The following is a 25,915-nucleotide window of genomic DNA, read 5'->3' as shown; positions in this document are numbered from 1 at the left end:
CTTTTTCGGGGGAAAGGGAGAATCTCGCTATTGAGTGAATGTGCTTGCATCTGAGCCAATAGGTGGACAATAATAAGCATAAAGAATAATAAAACAATTTAACAATTTAATGAAATGAATCTTTGTGAAGTCCTTAAATAAAAGGACTCTTTACAAATCAATATATATATATATATATATATATATATATATATATATATATATATATATATATATATAATTTAATCAATACTTCACATCATGGATCAAACTCCTATGTTTCAGCATGCTAGAAAAATGAAAGCAATTTTGAGAAATAGCATTTGAAAGGACATCTCTTCAAGACTTTAAAGCTCTCGTGAGGGACACATGTCAAACTAGTAGAATTGAACGGCCATCATCCATATGGATACGAACTTCTAAGGCCTTGCGCTGTCAGATCCGATGGTCCACGATTGACGCGCCCCCCATTTTTGTCCTCCACCATTGATCAGCAGGCCGAAAAGGTCCTTTTGCGTGCTCAAGCCGACCAGTGCAGGCAATCGTCTGCCGGCCGGAGGCGTTCGACCCTTGTAAAACACTTCCAGATGCTTCTAGCCGAGCGCTGGCCGAGCAGGTGTAGGAGCTCTTTCTGTCTGACACTGGGGATTCTACGTGTATGATGTGGGCAAGTTCGGTTCGGAGAACAAGCAAGGCTCTGTCGTGCATTAGCAGAGCATATCGCAGAGGTCTTCACGTTTGTATAGTGGGGAGCGGTCCTGCTGGGTTCTACACAGCAGATAAGCTTCTCAAGAGCTCGGATGAGGTCAAGGTGGATATGCTGGAGCGCCTTCCGGCCCCCTTTGGACTCGTCAGATCCGGGGTTGCTCCTGACCATGCAGAAACAAAGATCGTCATCAATCAGTTCACCAAAATTGCTTCCAGCTCCCAGCTTGGTTTCTTTGGCAATGTTCATGTGGGTAAAGACATAACCTTGCAGGAACTCAGAAGCCTTTATGATGTTGTCGTTCTCGCTTATGGAGCTGAAAGCGACAACTCCCTTGGTATACCTGGGGAATCCTTGCCTGGTGTCTTTTCTGCAAGGGAATTTGTTTGGTGGTATAATGGGCATCCTGATTGTGCGACCCTTCCCGTAGAACTTCAGAACTTGGACAGCGTCGTCGTGCTCGGCCAGGGCAATGTTGCCATTGATGTTGCACGCATACTTCTGAGACCTGTGCAAGACTTGCGCACAACGGATATTGCAGATCATGCCCTAGAAGCCTTGCATTGCAGTAAAGTTAGCAAAGTTTACCTGGTGGGGCGTCGTGGGCCTGCACAGATTGCATGCACGGCAAAGGAGCTCCGTGAATTGTTAGGTCTCAAAGGTGTGGATGTCTCAATACAGCAATCAGATCTTGTAATAACGAGTCAAGACGAGGAAGAGATGAAGGCGAGTCGCATACACAGGCGTGTGTATGACTTGCTATGTAAGGCTGCCCAACCCAAAGCCTCTGTGCCCTTGATAGGATCAAAGAAAGAACTACGTTTTATATTTTTTCGCCAGCCAGTAAGATTCCTAGCATCAGAGGATGGGCAAGGGGTGGCAGGAGTACAACTCGAGAAGACAGTCTTACAGATGGACGCAGGAAGTGGCCAGCAGCGGGCAATTGGAACAGGGGTTGTTGAGAATTTATCCACTGGATTGGTCTTGAAGAGCGTTGGTTACAAGTCATTGCCTTTAGAGGGGTTAAACTTTGACAGCAAGAAAGGGATAGTGCCAAATGTTGGCGGACGGGTCTTGAAAGCGCCCATAAGTGATACGGATCCCAAGTTTGAACCAGGGTTGTATGTGGCGGGTTGGCTCAAGAGAGGTCCTACAGGTATAATTGGCACAAACCTTGTATGTGCAGAAGAGGTGGTCATTTCCATTTCAGAAGATTTCAAGAGTGGACTGTTTTCTAGTCATCCATCCCATACTGGAAATGTTGGGCTTCAAGAGCTACTAATGCAGAGAGGAATTCGTTTCGTCTCATTTGCAAACTGGCAAGAGATCAATGCCTTGGAAATTGAAGAGGGTGCAAAGAAAGGGAAGCCTCGAGAGAAGCTGATTAGCTTGCCAGAGGCTTTGAAAGCTGCTTCATTAAGCTGACATGACGCTTCATTTTCTGAATTACTTCGTGCAAAGCATGTGGAAAACCCGAAGCCCAATACTGCCAGTCTTTTCAGGTAAGATTTTGAGTGTTAAAATGCGGTGGTCTCTTTCTTCCAGCTTGTCAAATGGTGATTGGTTGGTGACTGGGTGGGACTTGCCAAGAGCGAGATTATATGTGTTTGTGATGGTAGCCTCAATAGAAGCATAGGATCATTTATCAACAGGAAATATAAAGAACTTGGTCTGGGTGTGTACTGTTATACACAGTAGGCCTTGCTAAAAGTGAATCAGGAGGAATTAAAAATGCCCTGACATATGGAGATGCTTTACACCTCCAAGGAACATGCAGGCAAAAAGTGAGTTTTGAGTACGATAGACAGTGATTATGCATGCCCCACGCCTCCATTTTTTTGGACGTCAAGATTCAACAAAATGTACAAAGATTCATGGGAAGCATATTACTTTCAAGTGGCTTGATGCCCTGAAAAGATCATCCTCAAAGTGTGAAAAAAGAGAGAACCTGTTGTGCAAATAGAGCACCATAGAAAGTGTTTGGATGTGTGCATTCTTGTTGAGATATTCCCTTTCTTTGAGTGAGTTGATTTAATAAATTTCTTGATAAGGATGTTGTTTGCAAGATTGCTCTCTGATTGAAGAGATTGTAGAGGCTCGACCTGCCCTTTGTTGATGGTGGCTAAGTATTTGCTTGCTATGTTGGGTCCAGGGTGCCAGCTTATATGTGCTGGCTTGAAGTTTCAAATATAAAAAAACGGGTGCAAAATTGCCAAAGTTGAAAAACCGCATGTGAAGTTCTCTAGTGGCTTAGTATAACGTGATTTCAGGCCAACTTCTGGTATACAAGCAAAGCATGTGTTTTGAATCAAGAGTTGCAATTGGGTGCCCAACAATTCAAAATGATGGCAACCTATTGAATCAGGAGGGATTAAAAAGCTTTTTTGGCTACCCTGACATGTGGAGATGCTTACTCTTTCAAGGAATATGCAGACCAAAACTGACTTTTGAGTACGATATACAGTGATTATGCATGCCCCACGCCTCTGTTCTTTTGGAGGCCAAATTCAACAAAATGTAGAATGAAGCACATTACTTTCAAGTGGCTTGATGCCCTGAAAATATGCTTCTCAAAGCGTGAGAAAAGAGATGTAAGATGTTGTGCAAATAGAGCACTGTAGAAAGTGGCTAAACATGTGCATTCTTGTTGAGACATTCCCTTTTTTTTGAGTTAGTTGGATCAATAATTTGCTTGATAAGGCAGTTGTGTGCAACATTGCTCTCTGCTTTAAGAGATTGTAGATGCTCAACCTTGCCCTTTGTTGATGGTGGCTAAGTGTTTGCTTGCTATGTTGGGTCAAGGGCCCCATTTTGAGTCAGTTGAGAGCTTATATATGTGCTGGCTCAAAGTTCCAATATCAAAAAAACAAGTGCAAAATTGACGAAGTTAAAGAACCTGTCTTAATTTTGAGCTGCGAGTAGGATAGTTATATGCACTTACAGCAGTATGACTACCGGTCCTGAAGACATTATGTGCCTGATACCTGCAAGCAAGGACTACTTTGTCTAACTATATTTGAGGAGATATCTGTTAGGGGACCAGGATAATGAAATCTTTGCTCTCTTTTTGTGGCATCGATATCCTGCCAGAGGCTGCAACCTTGGATTTTTAGGATGAAATTTTTCCAACTGATAAAATACAGGTCCCATGTATAGTCAATGACATGAAATGTGTTGCCAACGGATATGTAATTGTTGGTTCTTTGGAAATCCTTGATGAGTATTGTGACCGATTGCCAGTGAACTATTAAGATGAGCTGTGATAAAGTTGAAGCTTGTACATCCTTTGTTAGTAATAGAACTTGAAATAGCACAACCTAAGCTCCTAGCCGGTATGTATAAGTTTTTGAGATATTTCTGAATCTTTTGAGAATTGTCTGAAAGTAAGTGTACAAAAGGAACTACAAATCATGCTTTGAGAGGCATTTTTGAAAGGTAATACCTAAATGGTTGATATTTACGACCTTTTGCATATTTGCTTGCATAGATGACGTTCTAATTGAGAGGCAAATGTATCGCGTATCCATCATTTTGATTAGCATAAGCACAGGCAGAGATTGATTTGAAGTTTACAATGTTCAGGGACGAATCCCTACTAGATGGTCTGACCATCAGGACTATTCAAATACTTACAATTACGATAATAAAACATGATACATGTTTTGCACTCATTTTAAACAATGTCTCCGTCTCCTCGCGCAGCACGCTAACTTGCCAACCTTCTTTTCCACTGTGGATCATTAAGTCACATTTGACTTTGGAGCATCTGTGAACAGTGGGTTCTCTAACCCTATGGAAGCTCCCGCACACCCTAGCTAAATCAGCCAAGTCCTTGTCAGGGGGGCTGCCAACAAGAAAAGAAGTAGAGCATTGAGGATACTAGGATGTGATTGATGACCCATATCTTACTTGCCATCAACAGTTAACAACTGGAAGGCCCTCCATCTCTCTAGTTTGAGCTTGAACCGATCAAAGGCGCACTTCCACCTCTACTTCATAGTGACATTGAAGCCGATGGGGGTGCCAAGGAACAGAAAGATAGTGTTCTCAGAATGACCTTGCACCCTTGTTCCAAGATCCACTGGGGGGTTGGAGGGCCGGGCGCACGAATTCCTAACTTCTTGTGATTGATTTGAAGCTTTGCAAAATGGTGAGACACTCCCAGAAGCTTCTTGTGATTGATTACTGAGCCTGAAGCTTTGCAAAGAATGGTGAGACACTTCCAGAAGGTGTGGAGGGAGCAAGTGTCCTTGGCAACCAAGGCTTTCTGTCATCAGTAGATTGAGATATAGGCAGAACTCCTATTAGATCCCTTAGAGAATCTTATGGCATGCAAGGTCCCTTTCTCAATTCAGTCTTTGCCCATACAATTGAGTCTGTCCACTGCAATAGCAAAGAGCAGTGGGACTACGGGAAGTCCTTGTCTGACAGAGCATGAGAGTCTAAAGGGTTCAGCCAATTCCCCATTGCAGCTACTGTGGCCCTAGCATGCACAAGCAGGGTTTGGATAAAGTTGCACAAATTAGGCCCAAAACTCGGGGAATCTAGGATAAGCAACCATTCTAGCCTATCATACACTTTATCAAAGTTGATCTTGTTGAGGACAAAGTCCTGATCAGAAAACCTTCCTGTAGTCCAATCATGTCATCTACAATGTATCTTCCCCTTATAAAGCCTCTCTGTCCCACATTGACCTGTTTCATCAGAATGGACACCAATCTGTTGGGAATTACTTTGGCAAAGATTTTGCGTCATTCAGCATTGTCAGGGGGTCTCTAGTTGTTGATGTCCTGCTTTTCTCCTTTCTTATGGTTAAGCTTAATGTCCCCTGTTCTCACAGAACAGGGGCGAGCTTGCTCGATGTCGGAACTCTTTTGAGGCTTTGAAAAATTCTGTAGGCATGCAGTCTAGGCCAGGAGATTTGAGGGATGCAATCATGACCTCTATCTATGTAGTTGACAGGGGAAGGTGAGCCCGATGCTTTCTTGTGTAGGAGATAACCAGAGATTTGCAAGAGAAAGCTCCTTCCTTGCTGTGGCTTTATTATCAGAGGGAAGCTCAGGGGTCCTGAAGATGTTTTCTGAGACTAAATGAAGGCTATCTTCTCCTGCTGGGAAGTTAACAGGGGTCCGTTAATTGTCAGCATACGCTGGAGTTTTTCTTTTTTAGCAGTTTGAACATGGATGATGGGACTATCTTTCCACCCACCATTGCCCAAAGAATTGAGTCAATGGCCAGAGCCTCTTCTTGCCTTAGCTTTGGTCCTCAGTGTTTTGATTCTTTTCAGTGATTCAGGAGAGGGACTGGAGTCTTCTTCTAGCTTCTCGAGGTCATTGTAGACAGCATCTCATCTCAGCTCCAACTTGTCTTCGAACCTGGAGGAGGAATTTCTGAGTGTCTCTAAGTGCAACTGACCAGGCTTTGGCTGTTGAAAGATTATCTCCCAAGGCTTCGAACCATATCGAAGCAACCCTTTGTTGAACACATTCTAACTTGAAAAGAGTGGGGTCTGTATGGAACTGACGGTTTCTTACCTTAGGAATAGCAAGGTTTGGCTTTGGCTCTGTCTCGTTCTATCAAGTAAGTTGGCCTACTGCACCAATGTCGACTCGTCTAGCTGGAACCAGGCATCCTTTTCCATACAAGTAACAGCTTGCCCCTTTCCAACCATTGTATCTTCCAACCCCTTGTTGAACACATTCTAATTTGAAAAGAGTGGGGTCTGTATGGAACCAACGGTTTCTTAACTTAGGAATAGCAAGGTTTGGCTTTGGCTCTGTCGCGTTCTACCAAGTAGATTGGCCTACTGCACCAATGTCGACTTGTTTAGCTGGAACCAGGCATCCTTTTCCATGCAAGTAACAGCTTGCCCCTTTCCAACCATTGTATATTCCACTGATTTTGCCATGTTGAGGTCGCCAAATAGGATTATTGGACCTTGTAAGGATGCATGCTCTTTCCATAGCTGGGTTTGGTCTACTTGACCGAAGCATAGACTGACCCCGGGGGGGGGGGTGGTTTGTGTGAAGCTCATGGGGGATCTCTTGCATGATGACCTCGTCAAGCTGATTAACTTGAGTGGCTAGTTGGCCAGAGGTATTGTTGGTGCCAGTTCCTCTTGTTACTTCGTTAGCATCTGGCAGGATGTTCGTCCACGTGGCGGGGATTTTGTAACGGCTCCGTTGTTATTTTTAACAGCTCTTGGTTTTTATAATTGTCGGCAGATTGCAAGCAGTGCTGGCTTTTTTAATTGCAGCAGGTCGTCGCAATCTAATCGGAGCAGCTTGTCAGCTCGTCACAATCTAATCGCAGCAGCTCGTCACTACACATCAGACACAACTACCCGTCGCAAGGTTGGCAACCTCCCTCTCTCTTTCTCTCTCTCAATGTTTTCTCATTGTAGGAGGAATGTTTATGATGTGTTTGTGAGTTGTTTCCTTTTGGACCATGTCTAGTTACATGGTGTCTTTGAAACGTTTCTAGTTGCACCTATTCGTCTAGTTTCAACCTTTATGATGGTTGAAAGCTAGATTTCTGGAGCTACTCCTCATGTTGAATCTCACAAGTGCTTAGTTTGATTAATGCTTGCATTGACAATTGCAGTAACTTAGATTATACATGTATATTCCATGTTTGAGATTCTCTATAGCTCTTTCATGTGCAGTCAAAAACACATGCTCGAAGCAAGTGGGCTTGCTCTCAATTGAACATGTTCACATGTTTTGAGACAAGCATCTTAAAGCAGATTGAAGTAGGCTTGCTCTTAGTTGAACATGTGCGCATGTTTTGAGAACCGAAGTGCCTCAACCTCCAAAAGAGTTGCGTCCTGACCACCACCAACCTCATACACATGCGTAGAATGGACCACAGACCCACGGTAGCGCCTATCGCAATAAGCATACCGCTCATGAGCTGCCTCTCGACCGTATGTCCAACGGTCCCATCTGTCCCAACAACGACTAAGGTGTTTAGTGTCACGAGGACGTGGCAATTGCTAATAATTTCTTTTCAATGATTTTTGTTTAAAATTTTGAGACCCTCTTTTTGAAGTTGCAAATGGTCGGACATTGTATGGCCAATGTGAACGGTAGTTTCACCCCCGCAGACGGGAAGTTGGTTCTGCACTGGAACTCGTATAGTAAAAGGATGTCTAGGCTCAGTTCATGATCATGTAGGTCCCCCCGTTGCACTTAGCAAGTTGGTGGATACTAGGAACTGAACTCAATAAAGTACAATGCAAGTACCCAACAGCTGGGCCACATTGCATTTTTGGATGCGGTCCCAGTGGGGATAGATGGTTAGATGGCCAGTGGGAATCCAACGGAAGCATCCCCTAAAACTCTAGCTGCCAAGCCGTGGTTTGTGTGAAGTGTTAATTCCAGTCACAGGTGTTTTCCTCTGTGTCGTAAAGTCAAGTAAAGATTCGGGTGAAAGCTAAAGTCTACCGCCCTACGGGCCAGTTTCGTGTATCCTCCACAAGAGGAGCCAGCGTTGGCGACCACTCGCATTCCCGACAACAATCAACCTCAATACATGTCACAAAACTTGAGCTCGGGGCTTGAAAAGGGCACCTTGGCCCATCAAAATTTTTGACTAAACGGGTCCGAAGCACTTGTTTCTCTACTGCAGCAGTCTAAGGCTTGCCCTGCCAATTCCTCTGGCTCTCACGCTCTGTAGCATCCCAACATAGACTCAACCAAATATGACCATTCACCGCCCATGTAAATTCTCTTCCTATTCCGAACTTCAGTCTTAGTCTTCCTTGTGGTATATATCATAACCAAATCCTTACTCGCTGTGCGACTTTTGGCCTCGAACTTTCCTCAAACATCGTTACAGGTTTACGCAGATCCAAGCTCAAACTCCGACTTACGATTTTCCCATGGAGAAGTTGGTGACAATGATCAAGCAAGTCAGAGTTCTTCGCAAAGTTATGCATTGTTAGCCTCACTTTTTTAATGCAGGCAGCTCTCCCTCCTTTAATCACAACAGCTCATCGCAATCTCTCCATATGCAGTTACACAGGAGAGACTGTTACCTGTCGCAAGGTTGGCATTCTCTCTCTCTCTCTCTCTCTCTCTCTCTCTCTCTCTCTCTCACACACACACACACACACACACACACACAAATTGCTGACGTGTCAAGCCATTGAAGAACGGAGCTGACTTGCAGATCCCGACCGAGGGGCCTAAACCCTAAGAATAAGCAGAGGAAGAAGAAGAAGTTCCTACCAACTTATGGGACCCCGTTTGATGGGGCCCAAGTGACACGAGAATAAAATAAAGCAAGACCCACACACACACACACAAAGACTTGCACAGAAATTGATGATGTGGCAGCTGTACGGACAACCCGGATTTTGTCTTGATTGCTGACGTGGCAACTTGTATTGATTTTTGCGTTTCACGTTGACAATCTATACGGATTTCTATGATTTGTGCTGGCTGATTTTCAACGCCAGCTTTTAGGCCGGTTGCTTTTGAGTTTGAAGCTTTTCACTGTAACTGCTTCTAATGGCCAAGGGCCTTTAGGTATGAGGCTAGGGCTAATGCTCTGGCACTCTTCTGGGAGAAGGTGCAGAGTGTGGAGTACCGGCTTGTACTGTGTTGATGCAATATAAAGAAATACCGAAAGGGGCGCCAAGGTTTGGGGCTAATATTCTCTGGGGTGGACCACTTTGTGTCGCATGTTGTCTCTCTCTTTCAGTTCAGTTGTTATTGAAGTGCTAAAAGTTTGTTTAATCTGTTCTTTTCTATTGGCACGTGCTGCCCGTCTTGTGACAGTGGTATCACAGCATCAGGCGTGTGCTTTTCTCACAGCATACCGGTCCTACAAAAGAGCAAACAGAGCAAACCGGAGACTATTGGAATCTTATTTGAAGTATCTTCGGATCCTGACTGTTCGGGTATAAAGCCCAATGTGGTCGCCTAGGTAAGTGGGCGGGCCGCCAGGTATGTACACATATTCTTTAGTAAAAACCTAATAAGAACTCACTATGCTCTATACATTACAGTAGAGCGAGTTCACCATATCGTTGTGCTCTTCTTCTGGCACTCTCTCTCGCGTTGCACTTCCGCTCGTACTCCTTCAACTGGTATCAGAGCTTAGATCGAGGCTCGGGGCAGCACTGCAGGAGGCTAGAGTCACCAGCTCAGATTGGAGTGAAATTCGACAGGCAAAGACACGGCCCCAAATCTTGTGGGGTCATCTCGGTCACCGTTCGACTTCGACAAAGGTCTGCGCAGGCCATTTTCGACTACGTGGTCTCGGCGGGTGCAGATCTGACTGCAAATTTGGGGTTTTCGGCCTACGACTGCAGGTGCTGAGGATATCGACACTCCCAGAGTGTTGATTTGTGGCTGTGTACACATCGAAGGACGGCTCACAGTTCTTGGAGGCGTGTCACATACGACACGGGCGCATCTACACACAGACTGTAGGCGACATCCACTAGTTCATCAGGTAGCTTGTGTTTGCTGCTTGATATTCCAGATTTCATCCTGACATTGCAGGTACTTCCACATGGGATGTATTGTCAGAGATGATGTATGTTTGTTGAGGGTTTGCTGGCTGTGAGTCACGCAGCAAACAACTGCCGCAGCGGTTACAGCATACAGTGGGAAATTTGTGGATGTATGACTTTGTGGGAAGTCTATGTACTGTCAGATTTACTGCAGCCTTTGTTGAGGGTCGAGTGAGGTTTTATTGAGCTGGGGGATTCTCGAATGTTGAGATCCTTTCGGTGATACAGGTCTTTGAGCGATCCCTCGAGCACCCTTAGATAGGCAGCTAGGATGTATTGACTGTGAGTTAGACAGTTGGGATTGCATCTTTGCTTTACTGCCGTTGAGGCATTGTCACAGTCTATGCTTACAGGACAGTGACAGGACAGTGAGAGACAGTACAGGTGCAAAACAGGTTTACTCGCAGCTTACAGTGTCAGAGAGACAGTGTTTTTTGAGCTGTTTTTTGGTCTGTTTTTTGAGTACACAAGAGCCATTTTACAAAGGAGACTGCCGAAATTTATACAGAATCTGAAGCTTTTTTGGTTCATTTGACAGGTTGATATTGGTTCAGAGGTCAGTTTACAGGGGAAACTGTGCTGAATTTTTCCCAGGAAAGTAAACCACTGTGAAGCGTAGCTATGGCTGGATCACAGGACACTGCTCTTTACAATATCAAGAAGCTGGATGGAACCAATTTCCCATTGTGGAAGAAGCAGATTTGGCACGTGTTGGTACAAAAGAAGCAGATAAAACCTATAAAGCTCAAGGAGATAAAACTAGAAGATATGGACGAAGATGAATGGAGCAAAATGGATGAATTGGCACTTTCTACCATTATGCTAACTTTGGCAGAAAGCATTTACTTCAATGTAGCAGACGAGATGTCGGCTTATCAAGCATGGTTAAAGCTGAGTGATCTTTATGAGAAGCAGAGTGCAGCCTCACAGGTATACTGGCTTAAGAAGCTTGTTGACTTGAAGATGAAAGAAGGGACACCTATGTCCAATCATCTGAATGAATTCAACACAATCTATAGTCAGTTGTCAGCTCAAGGTGTCAAGTTTGATGAACCTGTTAGAGCTATGTTCCTATTGATCACATTGCCGGAAAGTTGGGACACTTTTCGCACAGCTTTGAGTAATTCTGCACCTCCAAATGGTTTGAACATAGCAGGTGTAGAAGGAAGTCTCCTTACTGAAGAAACCAATAGAAAGACAATGGACAAAGGCAAAGGAACAGCCTTAGTTGTCAGGGGAAGGACCAAAGAAAAGTACAAAGGTGGAAAGAGGAATCAGTCTCGTAGCAAGTCCCGCAGTGCTAAAGGCAAGAGTGACATAGAATGCTACCATTGTGGCAAGAAGGGTCACATGAAAAGAGACTGCAGAGAATGGAAAGCAGAAAAAGGCAAAGAGAAAGCTGAAGACCATGGTGAGAAGAACAAGTCCTCAGTGAAGATTCAAGAAATAAATGTGACAAACACTGTTGCAGAGAATGACAGTCTAGTGTCAGGAGACATCTACTTCTTGAAGAATACAATGGACTCAGCTCTTCTTACAGCATCTGATGGAAATGCACTGAGTGACTGGATTATAGACTCAGGGGTATCACTTCATGTGTCTCCAAACAAGGAGTGGTTTACTTCTTATGTGACCACTAAAGATCATGTTCGGCTAGGCAATGGGCAGACATGTGAGATCTTAGGTGTTGGAGATGTTCAATTGAAGTTTCAGAATGGCTCTTCTTTCACGCTGAAGAATGTGAGACATGTTCCCGCAATTACAAAGAGCTTGATCAGCACAGGTTTACTTGATGATGCTGGCTACGTCACCGCTTTTGGACAGAACATGTGGAAGATATCCAAGGGTTCTATGACAGTAGCACATGGAGTAAAGTCTGGAGGACTTTACATGATTTATGTATCAAATGTCTCTAAAAATGTAATCAATGTAAACGAGCAGCCGAACGTTTCTTTGTGGCATAGCCGGTTAGGACATATGTCCAAGAAGGGAATGGAAATCTTGTCTCGTTCTGGTTATTTGCCTGGCTTTTCATTTAATGATTTTGAATTCTGTGAACATTGTCTGTATGGTAAGCAAACACAGCAGCCACATAAGCATAGAAGCAGTAGAAGAGATACACAGTTGGCACTTGTTCATAGTGATTTGTGTCGACCTATGCCTAACCTATCTCTAGGGGGAGCTTCTTACTTTATGACATTTATAGATGATTACTCGAGGAAAGTATGGGTTTACTTTCTCAAGCACAAGGATGAAGCGTTTAGTGTTTTCAAAACGTTTGTGACACTTGTGGAGAATCAGAGTGGCAAGAAGCTTAAATGCTTACGTACTGACAATGGTGGAGAGTATGTTTCAAAGGCCTTTCAGGACTTTTGTGAGTCAAAAGGTATAAAACGTGAACTTACTGCTCCTTACAATCCTCCTCAAAATGGTGTTGCTGAGAGGATGAATAGGACCATACAAGAGAAGGTCAGAAGTATGTTGTCTAATGCACAGCTGCCAAATGGGTTTTGGGCTGAAGCTGTATCAACAGCTGTTCATCTTGTAAATAGATCTCCTAGCAAGGTTTTGTAGAAGGATTCAGTGCCAGAGATGGTATGGTCAGGCAAAATGCCCTCATACAAGCATCTCAGAGTCTTTGGCTGTGAGGCATATACTCACGTTCCAAAGGAATTTAGGAACAAACTTGAGCCAAAGAGTAGAAAGTGCATCTTTCTAGGCTATGGTAATTCTGGTGAGATGGGGTACAGACTTTGGGATCCCGAATCTAGAAAGGTTGTCCGCAGCAATGATGTTCACTTTAATGAATCCAAATATCATTCTAAACGAGAGAGGGTTGAGGAGATTAGAAGAGTTGTCTTCCAAGAAGATGGACCTGCACGTGCAAGACAAAATGTCAGGGCTCAAGAGGAGCAAGGACAGGATAGAGTGGAACCACAGGTTGTGGCTGAGCCTGAGCCACCTATTGTGCGTAGATCTGGACGTGTCACGCGACCTCCTGATAGGTTTGTTCCATCTATGAACTATGTCATGTTGACTGATTGCAATGAGCCTTCATGTTACAAGGAAGCAGTGCAAATGAAGGTCTCCGGGAATTGGCAATTGGCCATGCAGTCAGAGATGACAGCTCTGCATAAAAACAAGACATGGAAGCTAGTTAAATTACCACAGGGCAAAAAGGCTCTACCTTGTAAATGGGTTTACAGGTATAAGATCACCGCTCATGATAGTCAGCCAAAGTACAAAGCAAGGCTTGTTGCCAAGGGCTTTAAGCAAGAACAAGGCATTGACTTTGATGAAGTCTTCTCTCAATGTGGTCAAGATGACTACATTGAGATGCTTTCTTGCATTGGTTGCCATATTAGATTTGGTGTTGCACCAAATGGATGTCAAGACAGCGTTCTTGCATGGTGATTTAGATGTGGAAATTTACATGCAGCAGCCAGAAGGGTTTGTTGAGAAAGGCAAGGAAGATTGGGTATGCCAGTTGTTAAAGAGTCTTTATGGCTTAAAACAATCACCGAGGGCAAGGATATGGCACCTTGTGAACACGTCCCAGCTGATGTGAAAACTGGGCTTGCAGAATGGAAAGCAAAATGCTTGGCTTTGGTCGACATTGAAGAGGAGACTCAAACAAGTCAGAGTGCAGGAGAAGCAAGCCAATTGAGCTCAAAAAGAAGGCGATTGGAGTCCGCAACAGGAAGTGCAGGTGTGTCATCGACTTCTCTTGCAAAAAGGACTCCTTTGCCAAATGTTGATGTAGGTAAAAAGGGGTCTATCACTCTCCAATCTGCAAGCATTAAAGCTGGCATTCAAAAGCAAGCTATGAAGATAGCTACCCGTGAGGTGACACGCCTCTTCATAAGATGTGCTATTCCGTTCAATGTGGCCAGAACTAAGCAATGGAAGAGGACAATGAGGGCAGTGAGTCGCATAGGATGTGAGTGGGAAGGTCCTTCATCTGAGACCTTGCGCACACGGGAGCTTAAGAAGGAGAAGATATGTGTAGAGACTCAGCTTGATTTCCTGAAGGAAACATGGAAGAAGTATGGATGCACTATTCTATGTGATGGGTGGTCAGATGTACGCAAGGGAAGTGTCTACAATGTCTTGATTTCTTCATGCAAGGGAACTGTGTTTTGGAAGGCCATAGATGCTTCAGGTGCAGGTGTCACTGTGACAGGTGCCACTGTGACAGGTGCTTACATCTTTGGACAAATTAAAAGGGTCATTGAGGAGATTGGAAAAGAGCATGTTGTGCAAGTAGTGACTGACAATGGCAGCAATTGTGTATCAGCAGGACACATGTTGGAAAATGAGTTTCCTACCCTTGTGTGGACACCTTGTGCTTCTCACTCCTTGGACTTGCTCATTGAGGATATTGGCAATATACCTTGGGTAAGTGAGCTCTTTGCTACCGCTAGGAAGATGGTCAAGTTTGTGACTAAGAGGCCTAAAGCACTCAACATGTTTCGAGCCAACAGTACATTGGAGCTCTTGAAGCCCTCCTCCACTAGGTTTGCTTACATGTTCATTGTGCTTGAGCGTCTCATTAGAGTGCGGCCAAATCTTATACGCACCATTAGCTGTGATGAATGGCTTGCTTGGAATGACATTACTAAGCCAAGGTTCCTTGAGTTCCGGCGTAATATTTTCAATGAATCTTGGTGGGTGGAGGCGGAGGCATTGGTAAATCCTTGAATCCAATCTACACGGTTCTACGCATCACCGACATGGAGGGGAGCACATTAGGCCTACTCTACGAGTACATGGATAAAATTGGGGAAGCTCTCAACAGGAATGCATCCTTGCCATCGGAAAAGTAAGTCCTATCTCATTTGTAGCTACTTAAATCTCATGTTTTAATTGGCTGAATTTTATGTTCCCCTTTGCTTAAGTCATATGTGTCATGTCATTCAATGTCACAGGGTTGATGAGTTGAGGGAGGTGTGGGAATCACGATGGAATTGGTTTCACAAACCAATCCATGCTGTGGCGCATGTGTTACACCCATTATGGCGTAGTGAAGACCAATGTTTGTCAGATGAGCTAGACAAGGGATTTCAAGAGTATGTGGCAAAGTACACGCGCGGTGATGTAACGATGGCAAGAAGAATAGAAGATGATTTGCTAGCCTTTCGGAATCGAAGCAGTCACTTTGGTTGAGCCACTGCAAAGCTTCAGGACACACAACTCCAGCCTGTCTCATGGTGGTAGAAGAATGGGAATTGTGCACCTACTTTGGTAAATATGCTTTCTTAATCTCCCATAATACATTCTAGGCTTTGCCATTCAAGCTTTGCAAATCCAAGTGTTAAATGAAACTTTCCCCCTTTATTGTCATAGAAACGCCTTGCCATTTGAGTCCTCTCACAAGATTGTGCTGTTGGTCCTTGTGAGAGGAATTGGAGTACTTGGGCCCTCTTCCATACAAAGAAGAGAAATAAGCTGACAACCTTGCAACTTGAGCGATTGGTGTTTTGTAATTGCAACTTACAATTGTTGGAGAAGCTTTCTGACTCCCCTGAGCCTACACATGTCAATGTCGATAAAATTGACATCGAGAAGGTACGTGACATTCCAGATATCCCACAAAAAGAGCGTGATTTGTATGCCTTGCTCTATGAGGAGGCTATTGCTCCAGCTCATGATACAAGGGGAGAGCGGGGACGAAGGAGAGTTGCTCAAGTTGCTAGCACTAGTGCAATTGTAGCTTCAACGAGTGCAGCAGAGTCCTCTTCCTCTTCTTCCAGTGGGGAGAGCGAAGAGGATGAGGCAGAGGATGATGCTCAGGACTCAAATTCTTGAGCATGATCATTCACATTATGGACTACTATTTTGATTATGGACCTTATCTTATGTTTGCAGTGATTTCAGTGATATGAACCTTATTATTATTATGGACCCTATCTTATGTTTGCTCACCTTTGATCGTGTTTTATGACATTGATGTTTTGGATCATGGATACTATGAGTCATTGATCTTGACATTTTGATTGTATCATGTGTGATTGTATCTTGGTTTGACTCGTCACAATACTAGGTTCTGGTTTGAAAATAGTCTATGAAATGGTAAGTTGTAAACTTGTAACTAGTAGGTTTACTGTTTTTTGTGTTTGAGCATTAACTTTGAAACTTTTGAATTAGGTTTTCTCATTTTTCAATTCTGAATGACCTATGGCCCCTCCTAGGCTACTTGTTTTATGAAATACATTGTTTACAAATTGAAATAAAAAAGTGCCGTTTCTCAACCGTTTTTGCCTCGGGCGAAACTCCGAAACACTGGTTTTTCCGTTTCCGTTTCTCCCGTTTCCGTTTCGGGTGGTGACTATGTCCGGCACCAGGAAGTACGAGGGCTTCCAACCGGCAACCTTCCCAGCCGTCTGTGCCGATCAGGGGAGTCTTCAGGAATATGGTGCAGCCATCTGACCCTGATCCAGTGCAACCGCCTTTGTCCCCACCACGACCGCCACTAGGCTAGAAAGCATGTGGTGATTCAAAAGACGCTAAGATAGGCAAAAGAACTTGCGATCATATTGTTAGTCAGGGACTGTCGATATTTTTTTAATGCTTGGCATTGCCTTGGTCGACATGTATGCCAAATGTGGCAGGGTCAGGAAGCCTCGGATGTTTTCAGCAAATACAAAGCGAGGACATCGCTCCAGATGCAATCACCTATACTTCCTCTTGAAGGCATGTGGCACTACGCAAGATGCTGATATGGACAACAAAATTCACGATGATATTGTTAGTCAGGGGCTGCCGAAAAAAGAAGTTGTGCTTGGCATTGCCTGGATCGACATGTATGCCAAATATGGTGTGCTTGAGAAAGAACAAAAAGTGCTTGAGGAGCTTCTTGTACGGAATGTCGACTCTTGAAACACACTAATTGCAGGATATGTAGAACAGGGGAAGGGTTAGGAAGATGTGGTGTACTTCAGAAACAACAACGAATTCTTGAGGGGCTGAAGCGAGCGCATCTCTCTAGATGCAATCACCTATGCTTGCATCTTGAAGACGTGGAAATTTGGAAGACGTTGAGATGGCAAAAGAACTCACGATGATATTGTTACGCAGGGGCTGTCAAAAACAAAATGTTATGCTTGCACTGCTTGCACTTTGCAAAACCTGGCGAGAATCTGCAGCACGCTAAATTCTCTGTTTTTTGCCCCGAAAATGCGCCAGATCACCTGTACAGCGGTCCCCTCGCCTCCCCAAAAATACACAGCAGGATGTAATTCACTGTTTCGGGCTCCGTTTTGCGTGCCGATCGCATCCGTAGCAAGTCCTCGAGCTCTTGCACCTGTAGGGCTACTTACCCTTTGAATCGGACGAGATTTCGCACGTGAAACCTCTCCGAATCACTTGTATCTACGGGGGATTAGCCGCTAGATAATCCAGTACCTGTGCAAGAGGCTCTTGCCTCGGCAATCGTGGATGAACCCACACAACTGTACATTGGTCAATTGAAAAGCCCACTAGAGGGGCATAACATACTACCATAGGGGAGAGAGAGAGGGCAGTGCGTAGCGTGCAGGGCATCACTCCTGGCACCGCACTGTACATAAGAGGGAAAAGAAGCACTCCATAGCTCTCAACCTGTGACAAAATGCAACTGAAGCCCTCTCCCAGCTTAAAAATCAGCTCCCATTTTTCTGTAGAAGGAAAGTCCATGAGAAATTGACACTTGGCGCATTTACAAGCATTTTCTCGTTTCGGGTTCGCCAATATCCTGACCGGTTGCCCAGTTGACTTCGCGGCAGAGTTGTAAAATGTTCCCCTAGTCATACCGGAGGTAATGGCGCGAACACATTTTCAGGTCCCAAAATAGCAGTTCCCTAAATTTTAGGAGATGCTGCCATTGTATCTTTCTATAGGTCATCCGACCCTCTTTGTACACTGCAGCCACACCAAGAACTGAAATGTAGCCTCTGTAGCAAAGGATTCCACTTTGGCTAGTCAATGACCCCACTTTGGCTAACCATAGTCTTTGTCCAACCTTAGTGCTCTCTTGCCCTCGGGCCTGGACTCCCTCTGAACAGTTCCACACTAGCTATGCAATGTAGGGCAGTTAGATTTCCAGAGGGGTGTTTCCAAAAAGTGAAAATGATAAATAATAAGAAAGAAATCAACAAAAAGGATAGATAGTAGTCACACGCTGGTGACATACCCCCCTCTTGAAATCTCAAACGTCCTCGTTTGCATCTATGTCGTACATGCTCACAGTCAACACTGGTGTGTTCAACACCTGTCGACACATGTACGACACATACATGCTCATTGTTAACCCTGGTGTATTCAACACCTCGTCGACACATGTATTGCCTGCGTATGAACCCTGTCCCAATGACATAGTGGTAGCTTCGCACTCTGCCATTGCTTTGAGTCATTAACTTTCCAATGACAAAATGGTAGCTATGCATTTTGCCACTGTCTTTTAGTACACGTTGGATCTAGTAACCCCTTTCGAGCATACCCAAACCGACAATTTAAGAATGCAGTTACACATGTACCCTTTAATAGAAGCAGTTACTGTATCCTTGACAAACTGACAAGAAATACTCACTTCTATAGCACTAACCACACTTTTGGACATTTCGTAAGAGCAATTGCCAAACTGACAATCTGTACAGCTCTAACATTCATGTAAGATGTACTTGATTTGAGCTCACTTAAATACCATGTACATCATTTCTTTCAGAAGCCATTGTTACATTGACAATCCATGTAGCTTTGAAACTCAAGGGGTCAAGGTAGATTGCAAATCGAAGGCTTCAAGGTAAAGTGATAACACAGTTGGTGACTTTGCAAGTTCACCTTCTTCCATCCACTTAGCATCCATTGGTGGATAGTTTCTGAACTTCACCAAGTAACGCCTAGCAACCTTGCCTTTCACTTTTCTTTCTTTATGTGCCAAAATCTGTTCCGGGACCAAGATCTCGTCAAGTTCCTCGACTTCCGGCTGATCTTCAGCTGGCATATCTTCTAGCACATCACCTGTCACCAGCGTGTGACTACTATCTATCCTTTTTGTTGATTTCTTTCTTATTATCTATTTACTTTCACTTTTTGCTAACACCCCTCGGGAAATCTAACTGCCCTGCATTGCATAGCTAGTGTGGAAATGTCCAGAGGGAGTCCAGGCCTGAGGGCAAGAGAGCACTAAGGTTGGACAAGGACTATGGTTAGCCAAGTGGGGTCATTGACTAGCCAAAGTGGAATCCTTTGCTACAGAGGCTACATTTCAGTTCTGGATGTGGCCGCAGTGTACAAAGAGGGTCGGATGACCTAGAAAGATACAATGACAGCATCTCCTAAAATTTAGGGAACTGCTATTTTGGGACCTGAAAATGTGTTGGCGTCATTACCTCCGGAATGACAAGGGGAACATTTTCTTACTCTGCCGTGAAGTCAACTGGGCAACCGGTTGGGAGATTTTTAGGCGGCAACCCCGAAACGGGAAAATGCTTGTAAATGTGCCAAGTGGCACATTCTGGTGCACTTGCCTCATGCAACAAGAAGTGGCGCTGAATTTTAAGCTGGGAGAGGCTCATTTGCAGCTTTTGTCAGAGGTTAAGAGCTATGGAGTGCTTGCTTTCCCTCTTATGCACAGTGCGGTGCCAGGAGTGATGCCCTGCACGCTACGCACTGCCCTCTCTCTCCCCTTTGGCAGTATGTTATGCCCCTCTAGTGGGCTCTTCATTTGACAAATGTACAGTTGTGTGGGTTCATGCGCGTTTGCCGAGGCAAGAGCCTCTTGCACAGGTACTGGATTAGCTAGCGGCTAATCCCCCCGCAGGTACAGGTGAATTCGGAGAGGGTTCACGCCATAAATCTCGTCCGATTCAAAGGGCAAGTAGCCCTACAGGTGTGGGAGCTCGAGGACTTGCTACGGATGCGACCGGCACGCGAAACGGAGCCCGAAACAGTAAATTACAGCCTGCTGTGTATTTTTGCAGGTTTAGGGTTTTGGCTCTAAACGGACCCTAATACCCCCAGGAGGTTTGGGGACGCAAGGGGACCGCTGTACAGGTGAATCTGGCGCATTTTCAGCGCTGAAAACAGAGAATTCAGCGTGCTGCAGATTCTCGCCAGGTTTTGCAAAGTGCCCGTATGCGTCGGGAAAGTCAATCAATGCGTGGGAATACTGACTGTGAGAGGTCCTAGTACAGTTATGCTGCCGAAATCGGGCGGGAACAGTTGAAATTCAGCCAAGTTTGTGCTGGGCAGCTTGTAGGGATCCACAACATTTATTCCCTCTTTTGAACAATAAAGAAATACCGAAAGGGGCGCGTGAGTTAGGGGCCAATCTGGTGTTGGTCTTCTCATACAGGTGCATTCTAGTATCTGTATCCCATTCCCCTCTCTTGTGTCACTATAGCGCAGGTATAATAGACGACTAATAATGGGTGAAAGCTAAATCAAGGTTTGAAGTAAAGTCTACCGCCCTTTTTGGATTGAACAGGCCGGTTTCATGGTTCCATCGACGGGATTAAATCACTTTTTCCCATAGAAGTGAGCCTTGGTCAGTTTTGGGCTTGAAGACACAGGGGATCATAGACCAGACACAAGGAATTGCAATTATGGCTGACAGACCAGATGATGTGACTGAAGAGGTTTCCTCTTCACAGGGTCAACAGACACATGAAGTGGTTGAGTCCTCAAGACCACCACAGACAGACGACGATATATTCAGGACCCAGTTGGCTACTGCTGTGGCTATGTTCACACAAGTAATGCAGAACCCAAGGTTTTTAGCCTTTCTGCAACCTCCTGTTCCGTCTCAGCAAGTTGGGTCACTGGATCATATTCAAAAGCCTGTTAAGGCTCGAGCACAGGTGATTCATACCGCACAATCAATGGAAACACCTGTACACTTGACGGAGAACATGCAGTCTCCACAACCTATGCCTAAGGTGCAAGAACAGGTGGCTGAGATGCCAGTTTTTCAAGCTGTACCAGTTCAGCCTGCCACCTTTCAGCAGCCTATAGCTGGTTCTAATGGGCAGGGAAGCAACCTACAGGCTATGCAATAGGTCTTCCCACCACCTTCAGTACACCCTGGCTATTTTGGAGGTGGATCGGTATTCCAGAGCATGGCTGGTCATGCACCTGGAAATCAGTTTTACACGCCAGGAACAGTGTTCGGGGGTGCTCAAACGATGATGCCTAACCCCATGTATGGTGTCACAGGCATGCTACCAGGGTTTCAGAGCACTCAGGGCCAATTTGGGATGCCACAAGCAAATTTTGGTATGGCTGGAATTACAAATCAGCAGCCAAATATGGCATTTCTAGGTCAAGTTAATAGCGGCCAAGGAACACAAATGAACCCTAATAGTGTTCCCATGTTTCAGTCACTTCCATATTACAATTTAACGCCGCTAGAGAGGCCAACTTCGTACAAAGAAGGTGGCAAAGGTGTGACATTCACGACCTTTACAGGGTTTGATGACAAGAAGTAGTTTGACAAGGCCTATGCAGGGGGAAACTTCACAGAGGCTTCAAAGGTCCGCAAGGCAGCCACTTTCTTGACAGGGAATGCGGGACAATGGTGGACAACTTTATTGCTTCAAGGGCAAGCTCCGTCCACATGGATTTACTTCAAGCAGATTTTTGCAGCAGCATGGTTATCTGATGACTTTGAAGCAGATGTCATGACAGAATGGCACCAGCTTAATGCTGCCACTTGCAGAAATCTGGATGATTACAATCGGAAGTTTTGGAAAGCTCTACTTCCAGTAACTTCCTATAGGTTTGTGCCATTGACAGAACAGATTGAAAAATATTGTTGTGGCCTACCCAAAGGATTGAGAAAATACTGCACGAAGACAAAAGTCACTACCTTGACGCAGCTCATCGAGGTAGCAAACACTGGCAATGGTTTGCTCAAGGGAGAAGATTGTGAATTTAACACTGGCGTCAAGGCAGGATCAGGCAAGAAAAATTCAGCCAAGAAGCACGTTCCCAATGAGGCTCCTAAAGGGACTCAGGAGTCAGCCAACGCAGGGAAAGACAAAGCTACGGCTGAATCAGAAAAAGGACCAGCAAAGAAATGGAAAAGACGTTTTCCTCGCAAGTCAGAAGAGCAAAAGAAGGTCCTGAGGACAGAAAACAAATGCTTTATATGTGAGCAGCCTGGCCACATTGCTTACAACTGTTCTACAAAGAAAAGGTCACCTGATTCTGAAGACAAAGAGGACAGGAAAGGAAAGAAGCCCATGGCTGGTCTAGTGCCAGATATGGTGGGCGACAAGCCAAATTCAGATGCAAGTGAGCTTTGCAGAGCATGGGGAAAGGTCAGGGATCAAACAGTGCTTATCTTCTTTGATCCAGGTGCCAAAGCCAACTTCATTTCCCCAGAATTGGCTTCAAAGTTGGGAATCAGGCCTGAAGAGATGGGGTATACAGCAGAGGCAGGTTTGGCATGTCCTGGCCATACAGAGGCTGTGACACCTATCATTGGAAAGTTGCGTCTACATATCCAGTCCTATGTAGATGCTGAAGAATTTTACATCATGCCACTGAACGGATGTGATGTGTTGTTAGGTATTCCTTGGTTGTTTCGTGTACAGGGAATCATGGATGCCTACAACAAAAAGATCACTGTACAGAGCAGGGGAAAGACTCATATTCTGGATGTAAAGCTTAAAGGGGAGTCTATTCCTACTGTATCAGCTTCTGCTATTACTTCTGTAATGAAAAAGCATCTTTCTGCGTACTTGGTTTTTGCACGTGAAGTGTCAGATTGTGATGAATCAAATTTATCTGTGCTAGATAAAGAAAGGTCAAAGTTTTTACAACAGTATAGTGACTGTTTTTCCGGTTCATTACCGTCTCAATTATCGCCAGAGAGACGCAAGGACCATGCGATAGATTTGGTGCCAGGCAGTAGCCCACCAAATAAGCCTCCGTACAGGGTTAGTGCGGCTCAGCAGAAAGAGATAATGGGCCAAGTACAGGAGCTGTTAGATAAGGGGCTGATTCAGCCCAGTTCATCTCCATTCTGTTCTCTAGTGTTGTTGGTGCAGATTTCGTTGTCCAAACGGATCATCAGACCTTGCGATAATTCTTGACACAAACAAAGTTATCTGAGAAGCATATGCGATGGGCAAATATCTTGTCCATGTTCCATTTTCAGATTGTGCATGTGGAAGGCAAGAAGAACGTTGTGGCTGATGCCTTGTCAAGGAAGCCACAAATTTCAGGTGTGTCAATTCCTTATCATCATGCACTTGATGATACGAGAGAACAGTATGCAAATGATGAAGATTTTGCAAGGCTCTTCGAGCAGCTAATGGATGGACAACGTCATGAACACTATCTTCTTAAAGACGGGTTCATGATGATGCATGGCAGATTGTGTGTCACAAAGCCACTGCGACGCAAAGTTATGGAAGAGAGTCATGTCCCACCGTATGCAGGGCATCGTGGTATCGATGCTACAGTTAAAGCGGTTGAGACATTCTTCTATTGGCCTACATTGAGAAGGGATGTGGATGCCTTTGTGCGAGAATGCCTAATATGCCAAAAGGTCAAGTTTGACAGGCAAAAGGCACCAGGGTTATTGCAACCACTACCTATTCCAGATAAACCATGGGAAAGTATTGCTATGGATTTTATCTTTGATCTTCCGAGAACGCAGACAGGAAACGATGGTATTTGGACCATTATTTACAGATTCAGCAAACAGGCTCATTTTATTCATGTCAGGAAGAAGATAAAGCCAGATCAGATGGCACGCTTGTTTATGAGCAATATTTTCAAGTATCATGGCATGCCACAGTCGATTGTTAGCGACCGTGATCCACGCATGACAAGTTTGTTCTGGAGAGGCTTGTTTGAGAATATGGGCACCACGCTCAAATTCTCTTCGTCATTTCATCCTCAAACAGATGGGCAGTCAGAAGAGGCAAATTCTACTGTCCTAGATCTGCTGAAGTGTTATGTGTCAGAGCATAAAGGAAAGTGGGAGCAGTATTTGCCATTGGTGGAGTATGCATACAATAATACAGTGCATTCATCAACTGGCAAGGCACCCTTTGAGATAGTTGAAGGTGGCAAGAAAGTTCCTCCCATACTGCATACAAAGGACAAGATATTTGAAGCAGATAAGTATGTTCAGGACATGGATGAAATATACAAGAAGGTCAAAGTGGCCTTAGAAAAGACTCAGGCAAAGCAAAAGAAAGCAGTTGATCGTCACAGTCGTGAAGTGGTATATTCACTTGGTGATTGGGTGCTTTTACGCTTTGAAAAGGCAAGGTTAAAGAAGATGAAGGGCAAGGAAAGACTGTTTCCAAAGCTCAGCATGCGTTACTATGGGCCTTTTCAAGTATGCGACATAATCAGTGATGTTGCATATAGGCTGAAATTGCCTGAGACTTGGAAGATTCACAATGCATTTCATGTGAGTCTTCTCAGACCCTATGTGGGTGATGTGCCAGAAGATATGCCAGCTGAAGATCAGCCGGAAGTCGAGGAACTTGACGAGATCTTGGTCCTTGAACAGATCTTGGCACACAAAGAAAGGAAAGTGAAAGGCAAGGTTGCTAGGCGTTACTTGGTAAAGTTCAGAAACTATCCACCGATGGATGCTAAGTGGATGGAAGAAGGTGAACTTGCAGAGTCACCAACTGTGTTATCACTTTAGCTGGAAGCCTTCGATTTGCAACCTACCTTGACCCCTTGAGTTTCAAAGCTAAATGGATTGTCAGTGTGACAATGGCTTCTGAAACAAATGATGTTCATGGTATTTAAAGTGAGCTCAAATCAAATACCTGTTACATGAATGTTAGAGCTGTACAGATTGTCAGTTTGGCAATTGCTCTTATGGAATGTCCAAAAGTTTGGTTAGTGCTATAGAAGTGAGTATTTCTTGTCAGTTTGTCAAGGATACAGTGATTGCTTCTATTCAAGAGTACATGTGTAATTGCATTTTTAAACTGTCGGTTTGGGTATGCTCGAAAGTGTTACGGGATCCAACGTGTACTATAAGACAGTGGCAAAATGTGCAGCTACCATTTTGTCATTGGAAAGTTAGTGACTCAAAGCAATGGCAGAGTGCGCAGCCACCACTATGTCATTGGGACAGGGTTCACAGGCAGGCAATACATGAGTCGACGAGGTGTTGAATACACCAGGGTTGACAATGAGCATGTATGTGACGTATATGTGTCGACAGGTGTTGAATACATCAGTGTTGACTAGGAGCATGTACGACATAGATGCAAACGAGGACGTTTGAGATTTCAAGAGGAGGGTATGTCACCAGCGTGTGACTACTATCTATCCTTTTTGTTGATTTCTTTCTTATTATCTATTTACTTTCACTTTTTGGAAACACCCCTCGGGAAATCTAACTGCCCTGCATTGCATAGCTAGTGTGGAAATGTCCAGAGGGAGTCCAGGCCTGAGGGCAAGAGAGCACTAAGGTTGGACAAGGACTATGGTTAGCCAAGTGGGGTCATTGACTAGCCAAAGTGGAATCCTTTGCTACAGAGGCTACATTTCAGTTCTGGATGTGGCCGCAGTGTACAAAGAGGGTCGGATGACCTAGAAAGATACAATGGCAGCATCTCCTAAAATTTAGGGAACTGCTATCTTGGGACCTGAAAATGTGTTGGCGTCATTACCTCCGGAATGACAAGGGGAACATTTTCTTACTCTGCCGTGAAGTCAACTGGGCAACCGGTTGGGAGATTTTT

General features: G+C 44.6%; 1 protein-coding gene and 1 pseudogene across 3 annotated transcripts in view; both read left to right on the top strand.

Annotated features, from left to right (window-relative positions):
- Positions 1-513: 513 nt before the first annotated feature.
- The window catches only part of LOC147466109 (Pyridine nucleotide-disulfide oxidoreductase family protein), a 38,240-nt gene continuing 12,838 nt past the window's right edge, over positions 514-25,915 (top strand). The window contains exons 1-2 of one of the 2 annotated variants that reach the window (XM_086523947.1): positions 514-2,187; positions 6,942-7,038. In XM_086523947.1, the coding sequence (XP_086380073.1) occupies positions 638-2,110 (1,473 nt within the window). In that variant the 5' untranslated portion in view covers positions 514-637 and the 3' untranslated portion in view covers positions 2,111-2,187; positions 6,942-7,038. Of the gene's footprint in view, positions 2,188-2,837; positions 3,429-6,941; positions 7,039-25,915 lie in introns of those variants that run through there. The other variant, XM_086523939.1, reaches the window with a different exon arrangement.
- Positions 13,689-17,327, top strand: LOC147466110 (uncharacterized; annotated as a pseudogene). Its single transcript, XR_015188257.1, has 2 exons — positions 13,689-15,030; positions 15,137-17,327. The product of XR_015188257.1 is annotated as an uncharacterized LOC147466110 (transcript).

The sequence above is a fragment of the Adiantum capillus-veneris genome, chromosome 1 (assembly GCF_014529385.1).
Source record: "Adiantum capillus-veneris isolate H3 chromosome 1, ASM1452938v2, whole genome shotgun sequence".
NCBI classification, from domain to species: Eukaryota; Viridiplantae; Streptophyta; class Polypodiopsida; order Polypodiales; family Pteridaceae; genus Adiantum; species Adiantum capillus-veneris.
The sequence above is the reverse complement of the archived record's forward strand: the minus strand, read 5'-3'. Positions and strand labels throughout refer to the sequence as shown.